At 32.1% G+C, this 8,748-nt stretch overlaps 1 protein-coding gene across 1 annotated transcript in view; it reads left to right on the forward strand.

Annotated features, from left to right (window-relative positions):
- The window catches only part of mRpL3 (mitochondrial ribosomal protein L3), an 84,782-nt gene extending 83,317 nt beyond the window's left edge, over positions 1–1,465 (forward strand). Inside the window, exon 8 of the mRNA XM_089100616.1 lies at positions 1,328–1,465. Within this exon, the coding sequence (XP_088956742.1) occupies positions 1,328–1,448 (121 nt within the window). The 3' untranslated portion in view covers positions 1,449–1,465. The remainder of the gene's footprint in view (positions 1–1,327) is intronic.
- Positions 1,466–8,748: the final 7,283 nt, after the last annotated feature.

The following is an 8,748-nucleotide window of genomic DNA, read 5'->3' on the forward strand; positions in this document are numbered from 1 at the left end:
CAGATGACTGACTCGCTTAGAGGTTGCTAAGTAAAACGAAGACTAATTTACATAAGTTTACCATATGTTGAGTCCTCGATTTTGGGTTCCAACTCGGCTACATAGTTTTTTTTGTTTTTTTTTCTTTAACTGGCATATTGACATTTCTGGCACTAAAACCATCTAAAAAGGTCACAACTATAAGGAAGAATTTGTATTTTTCCTAGGGTGGTTTTGTCGAACCTATGGTGACGCCAAGACATCAAGCAGAGGCTCACATTATCTGCGGTTACTAGATAAGTGACAATGAAAAACAATATAGACAATTTTGTCGTGTGTGAATTTGTGGGGTATTCTTACGTTCAGAACCAACGATGATCAGATAAAAAAGAAATGTAGATACATTTCTTATATGAAATGTAAATACATTTCTTATATGAAATGTAAATACATTTCTTATATGAAATGTAAGAATAACCAGTATTTGCATAGGTATGGAAAATTTCGCCTGAATTACAAAGCAAATACTTTTGCTACTTTTCCCAAATCAAGTGAAAAGGACTGAAAATAGAAAAATGAGCCATATAGTGCCATAAAGGTGAAGATATACTAAAGAATTTCTTGCAAATTTAATGTAAAGAGGAGATAAAACTGATATTTCTGTTTTGGCTTTTTGTAACTCGCATAATGCCCAAACCATACGATGGTCACAAAAAAAAAGAAAGTTATAATACTTATAAATAATATGGATTTTTCAACATTACACACTGTACCAAAAGAGTGGAAATATTGAAGCAGCTAGAACTTTTACTTGGAAAACCTATTCTAAACATTAATTTGTTCTGAAGTATTGTCTACTAATACTATTTTTTTGTATCCTTTGCCAATTTTTATCAAACATATAGGAAAGCTGTTGCTCCGAGCTTCCATCTTTTCTAATTAAAAAAAAAATTGCTTCAACTATTCTCTTTGATTGGTTAAATACTTCAAAATTGGGCATTGCTCAACTCAAAACATCACGAACGTCGTGTACAAAATTATGTACAGATTATGTACATAATCTTGTACTCATAGATTATGTAAGATTATGTAGTCGTGTACAAGATTATGTACAGATTTTATGTACGATTATGACCGTAGTATGGCTCAGGCGGAAACAATATTGGTAATTTTTAACATATTACCGCGTTATAATAATATTGTATATTGTATACAATATTGGTAATTTTTAACGCATCTTGATTCTACCTGATTCCATAAATTGATTAGTTTCACATAATTTTTCTTTAGTCCTACAGTATTTCCACGTAGTTTTTTTTTTTTTTTTTGAATGACGTGTTTATTTCAGGTTTCCAAAGACCGCTCCTCCATTTCCCACTTATTTTCCTGAAGATGGTGTTGAGCTAGAAGAAGATTTGTATCATGAGTCTCTTCATCGTTTTGATATGCCTTCTGTCGATTTTAATTAAACTATTTCTAGAATCAATTGTAAATTTTACTTATATATTTTGTCACTTTGTACACGAATAAGTTAAACAGTTAAGTCATCCCGATAAGAATTCTAATGGAAAGGTAGGTTAATTTTTTTGCTGGTTGTGATGAGAAATTGGAGGGTTAGGGCGGCCAGGGGATGGGGGGGGGGAGAATATTTCGATCGCTCAACCGGTTTTTGTTAGTTTTGATACGTAATTTTGACGTGCCTTCAGTTGATTTGAAAATAAATTTTTGCTAGTGTCAGTAGTCAGTGTCAGCTGATCTGTGGTTCTAAACTTTTGTTTACAATAAGATAATTGTATTTTTGCCCGCTTAGATACATACTAAAAGGAGCGGAGAACAAACTAAACTAAAAAGAACAAAAAAAGAAGAAAAAGAACAAACTAAAAAACATAAAGAGAATTTAACTTCTAAACCACACAAAATACAGACTTAATCCAAACGAATTGAGCCACCCTTTTTCCAGTTTTTTAGAATTCTTATGTCTTTGATGGTCGTACTAGGACTGTTCAATTACCATTACGAAAGCAGATAAGAGTAACACTTTAGTTGTCATGAATACTGAGGACTACGAATCAAAATTAAGAAGTTTACCAAATGATGAAAAAACATACAAGAAGCTATCGTATAATCCAACAGACTCTTTCACAAACAAGTTTAAGAACGAATTAAAGTGTTTAAAGGATGAAGGGAAAATTACAGTTCAACTTTATTACAAATTCCTGTCACGTTGTTCCTTGTGCCCTAAATTATATGGACTTCCCAAAATTCATAAGCCTAACCTACCATTATGACCAATTGTGTCAAATACAAGGTCGCCAACAAGTGTTTTGAGCAAGTGGTTAGTGTCAATCTGTAAGCCACTTTTGTCTGCACTAATTTTTTGAATTAAGGATTCTTCGAATTTGGTTGAAAAACTGAAAAAAGTAAAAATTTCTTCAAGTTCTTTGCTTTCAAGCTTCGACATTGTATCAATGTACACAAATATTGATGTAGAAGCAGCCGAAACTCTTCTTAAAAAACCTGTTGAGAAATTTGGACTTGATTAGTGGCAAACGGATTTGGAAGTTTCTCTAATTATGTATTTTGTAATGTTGTGCAATAAGTTCTCTTATTTTTTTTTCAATTCAGAGGAGAATTTTTGAACAAGTATATGGTTTACCGATGGGGGCCCCTTTATCCCCTTTATTAGCTAATGTTTTTGTAGAGAATATTGAAACAATTGCGTTAGATTTATATTTTTTAAGACTTATTTTTTGGACCGGTATATGGATAACATAATTTCAGTAGGGGATTGTGGGGAGGAAGAATTGAAGGATTTTTGGAACATCTTAATTGTTGGGGGGGGGGGTGATTTAAATTTTACTGTCAAATTAGAATAGAATGGAAAACTTCCTTTTCTTGATGTTCTTCTTTTAAAAATGACAACAGTTTGGATTTTAAAATTTATAGAAAACCGACAAATAACAATAGATTTTTGTCTTATAGTTCCGGTCACGCTCGGCAAGTAAAAATTGGTTTGATCATTTCTTTCACTGACCGGATCTTTAGTATTTGCTCTCCAAAATTTTTTGAGGAGTTGTCTTCTCTGAGAAAAATACTAATAAGTAACATGTATCCAGAGTGGTTAATTAACCAGACTTTTTCCAAAAGAAGAAAAAGGTTTCTAGAGATTTCTAAGGAAGTCTTGGAGACAACTCAGTAAAAGGATGTTTTTGTTCCTTATCATATGTAGGCTACCCTGGTTAAGTCAAAAACTTAAAAGAATTTTACAGAGTAATGGTCTAAAGGTAGCTTTAGAGAGTAATAATACGTTGGGTAGTTTTTTAAATTCTGGGAAGGATCTAACTTCATTGGGGAAACAAAGTGGGGTCTATCAGATCCCATGTACTTGCGGAATCTTATATGTGGGACATACTAACCAGAATTTGGAAAAGAGATTATTACAGCATAAAGATTCTATTTCTTCGGCTTTAAAGCAAGATTCTAAGTCTTAAGATTTTACGTCAGCTCTTTCAGAACACATTCTCAATATTCCAGACCATTTTATTTTGTTCGATAAAGTCTCTTTGATTTCTAGGGACCGGGGTCGTGAAACTCTTGAAATAAAGAAAATTTTATTCAATAATATAACTTTAAATCGTGACACAGGTGAATTGGGACTGAACTCTATCTACGATAATTTATTAAAATCTGAAAGAGTGAAGTTCAATTCACCCAATATGGTTGACCTCTTTCCAAGTGTTATATCATTGAACGCTAATGAACCGTATCGAAGAAGGTCAAAGAGGCTAGCTTCCGCATTTGCTTTGAACAGAATTAGAGAATTAAACAGTATGTTGTTTTATTTGATTTCGTATATAAACTATTGTTTTAAAGTGTGTTATTTTAGTTTTACTACTAATGACGGTCACTGCATATGTGACCGAAATATCTAGTATTTTTTGTGAATTTCTATCACTATTTGTGAAACACTGTCTATTAAGAGGATTTTATCCCTATTTGAACTTTTATTTATCGTCAAGGTCTTCGGGGTTTCTTTATATATTTTTCTTTGAAACACCCTCTATGAATTACTCTAGAAACACTATGAATTATGCAATTAATTTGATAAATATATAAAATTCCAAACCTTTCGTGTTTCAAATTTAATATTTGAAGTTTTAAATAATCAATCATTTCAGAATCAATTGCAAGCCAGTTATGCTTCAATTGCAGAAATTGTCAGTTGAGTTCAACTTGTCAGTTTGGTTCAGTTGAGTTCAACTGGCATAATGGCTCGCTTTTAAATCAAATTTATGCTCAAATATTTTGTTAGTGTAGATGTAATGAATTGCGCATATTAGTCACGAAAGTCATAAAAATATTACATATTTATCTCGAAAAACTTAACGGCTTATCTTGTTTATGTTTTCTTGCAATGTCTTGTAATGGTTAAAAATAAGAAAAATTGTTTTTACTCCGTTTTGAGAAAAAACCTCAGTTATTGTTATATACTCTACGAATCTAAGGATTCCAGGGACACCCGCCCATCCCATTTCCCAAGGCCCTGCCTGTGATTGCGTGTGCCATTTTTTTTTAAGTTTCAAGGTAGTGAAAATCTGGCATCTTCTTTCTTTTTGACCAGCCTTACGTTTTTGACCGTTTTTGGCATCTTCTTTCTTTTTGACCAGCCTTACGTTTTTGACCGTTTTTGGCATTTTACGTTTTTGGCATCTTCTTTCTTTTTGACCAGCCTTCTTTCTTATTGACAAAATAGCCTTACGTATAAAGATTGGTTTTCCTCAGTGAAAAAATCAAAAAAATCCCATGAATAGAAAGAGCTGTGTCAAAGCTTAAAAGGAACAAAAATTTTAAACAAAAGTTCAAATAGGGATAAAATCCCTTTAATAGACAGTGTTTCACAAACAGTTTTAGAAATTCACCAAAAACACCAGATATTTCGCTCACATATGCAGTGACCGTCATCAGTAGAAAAACTAAACTAAAAAAATTTAAAACAAAAGTTTATATACGAAATCAAATAAAACTACATATTGTTTAATTCTCCAATTCTTTTCAAAGTAAAGGCGGAAGCTAGCCTCTTTGACCTTCTTGGATTCGGTTCATTAGCGTTCAATGGTATAAACTATCATTGAGAATTATCAAGGGAACAAAAATTATCGCAAATATCTGGGAAGGCGCTTTTTTATAAAATTTACTTAATAGCAGTCAACATATTAATTTGGAAAAACTCTACTGAGGAGTTTGTTTGCTTTTTCTTACAAAGCCGTAAGATTATAAATGGACACAGGTCAAGAAAACTTATGTATTATATATTAAATGAATTTTTAACTTGTTAATCTAGCTGAGATACGTTGACTCTCCCCAGTATTGATTTCATCCTGATTTTTGATTATAATGTTGACTCTTTTTGTGGATCATTTTGCAACTCGTTAATGTTAAAGTTATTTGAAATTTTAACTTGCCCCCTAATTAAGTTATTGTAAATCGGATTTAATGTATATTCTCATTCATCTCTATTGATACTAATATGCCCGTAGATAATTTTTTAATTTCTATTATTTTTCGGAAACTTTGTAGAAGTCCAGCTGAAGTTTCACTTATTTTCGGTCAGCAGAGCATCTGTTTGACCTTCTGTACCATTGTATATTGTTTGATCAAGCGAAAATAATTGACACTTCTGTTGAACTTTTAAAAAGTTTCCGAGAAATGATAGATGCGGAGTGAGGAATTGTCTGAAGAAGAGAATATAAAAGCTAAGCAGATATAAGAGAAAACTTTAACGAAGAAACTAATAAATAAAATCCAACTCAGTCAAAAGGTTCTTTGGTTTCGGTACTAACCTAACCTAGGTACCTCTTTTTCCCCTTCAATCCCAAAAAACTAAAGTAGTCAGGGAGTGAGCATTACCTCACTAAGCAGCGAAAACCTGTTTTTCAGTAAGCATCTTCGAGAATTCGATGCGGTCTTTTTCGCGTGTTTCTGGATTCTTAACAAGTACCGGTTCTTTGATGAAATAAAGATTAATTAATAAACACAACATTGACAGAACCTCAACATGGTCACCTTGTAAACAATTCAAGATTCATATTTGAAACCCAATCTCATAACACCTAGAAAAGACAGGAAGATTATTACATGTTCTACATCTTCCCTCTTTCCCTGTTGCAGTAAATACGAAAAAGGAATAAAGAAATAATTAGCACTTAATAAACTGTTACCTAAGGTAAGTATTCTGTCTTACCACACTCACTTTATAATGAGGAAATGCATTTCCTACCCTATTTACGATGCTTTTTTTTCTAGACTACAGGCCCAACCACTTACAGGGGTGCACAACTCTACCAGATCTTGCTTACACTAGCCGGATGCTAGATTTCACAAAAATTGCTAGACTCTACAGTCTTATATAGATGAGCTGAAATACTTTACAAATACCATGGGACCGAAGATTTAAAGGAGGAAAAGGATTAAAAACAATTAACTATGGTATTAAACTTTAAGTGTGGAAAATTTTCCTAGCTAAAGGGACTTTATTTTCCTTTTAATTCATGCCTGATCTGGTTAGCATCAAAAATTTACAAAATGGTTCATTGATCAAAATCAAAGTTTTGAAGAAAAATTGACAAAATATCCAATCAAATATTTTCTCTCAAAGCATAGCGGAGAAAATTATTTCCAAAAGTACCAAAGCGGATTATTAATCAATTACTGATTCAAAATTAGAGAGCTTTGTGACACAAAAAGTAATATTTATTACTCTATTATACTAGATATATAGATAGATATTTATTTCGAGAAATTACTATCACAAGCCCCGAAGGGCCGAATTTCAATTTCAAAGTCCATGAAAAAACAAATAAACAAGAAAATCATAACAAAAGCACAACAACTAAAAAATTGGCAAACAATAAAAAAAAAATATACATATCGGAATGATATATCATTCCTTTGTAAGTTATATTAAACACTGCAAAATCGCAACTAGTTAAAAAGATAAAAACTGATAAAACTAAAAAAATTAAATAATATATACATTAAAAAATGCTTAAAAAACAACATAAAAAGGGGATAGGGAACAAAAAAAACGAGCTGTTTCTTTTATCTGTTAGAGATAAGATAAGATTTATGTACAAATTAACAACTATTTATTATATCAGTAAAAAAAAGGATAAAAGATTTATTATACCGCAAGGTAGTACAAAGAATGGGAGATTAGGTGGGGATAGGCTGGGACAAAGTTCGTGGAGGACGATTTCTATCAGGTACATGGTATTCAGGGAAAAGGTTTGGAGTACGGGGGTTCAGAAATGCCAACTTACCAAAACTGAGGCACAAATTATTTCTTCTCCGCTCGAGGGTCTCTAGTTTAGAAATATTTAACAAAAGCAAATATGGTACTTTTTGCCCTCTATAAAGATAATTCTTAGAGCCCTCTTTTGGACATTTTCAATCTTTTGTGTTGCTTCATTTGAGAGGCAAGGTTGCACAACAAGACAAATATACTCTAATATGGGATGCACGAAAGAAATGTATGCGTGCAGTAAATGTAATTAGGGGGAGCAAAATTAATTTCAAAGTTTAAGGAGGGAAAGTGAGGATATTATTTATATGGGCATCCCATTTCAAATTGGAAGAAATTGTAACACCAAGAAGCTTAAGAGATGTGACAGAGTTTTCAGGAGGAATAGGAAAAAGGGGATGGGATTTAAGGAATCTTACTGAGATAATTGTGGATTTAGAAGGGTTAACTGTCATGTCAAGGGAAGATGCCTCACATGCGATATCGTGGAGTGTGCCCATTGGGTTGCTAAAAGTGTTTTTATGACATATCTCTAATACTGTCAAGTCATCAACAAATTTCTACCTATTGTCATAAAGGGCTGAAAGGGTGTTAATCATAAGAGAAAAAAGTAGAGGGCCTAGAATAGTCCCCTGAGGAATGCCATTAAATATGGGGAGATGATCTGAGAAACAATTTAGATATTCAACTGCTTGAGATCTATTAGAGAGAAAAGAGGCAACGAGCTTAACCAGGAAAGTTTCAATGTAGAATTCATTTATAAGTTTATCTATGAGTAAATTGTGGTTAATCAAATCGAAAGCTTTTTGAAGATCAATAGAAATCAGATTAAGCCAAATGTTAGGTTTTTCAAGTAATTAAATAAAAAAAAATTTCAACAAAATAAGTTTTTCAAAGAAAAGTAAAGAACTCTATTAAACAAAAAATGAGCAAAAATCAAATCAAATAATCTACCAAGTGTGAAACTACCACAAATCAGCATCGATAAATAAATGAAACACAAAACGAACAGAAATTACAACAGATAACCGAGTCAAACTCAAAACGAGCAGAGACTAACATAAATTGTGCTCAAAACCCCTATGCCTTCCCAAGGCCAGAACATATTTTGCACTTTACAAAAAAAAACACAAATGAATGTGAATTGTCAGTTTAATATACATATACTGATATTTAGTAATCAAAATGTTAATATTATTTGATTTATTAAAGTTATAAAAGTAAGAACATTTATTTTTTTCAGTAAAGTGCAAATTATGTTCTGGCCTTGGTAAAGCATAAAGGTTTTGAGCCCAACTTATGTTAATTTCTGCTTGTTTTGAGTTTGACTCGGTTGTTTATTGTAATTTCTGTTCGTTTTGGGTTTCATTTATTTATCGATGCTGATTTGCGGTAATTTCATGCTTGGTAGATTATTTCATTTTATTTTTGCTCATTTTTGTTTAATGGAGGTCTTTACTTTTCTTTGA

The sequence above is a fragment of the Artemia sp. Qi Xiang Cuo genome, chromosome 14 (assembly GCF_049724085.1).
Source record: "Artemia sp. Qi Xiang Cuo chromosome 14, ASM4972408v1, whole genome shotgun sequence".
NCBI lineage: Eukaryota > Metazoa > Arthropoda > Branchiopoda > Anostraca > Artemiidae > Artemia > Artemia sp. Qi Xiang Cuo.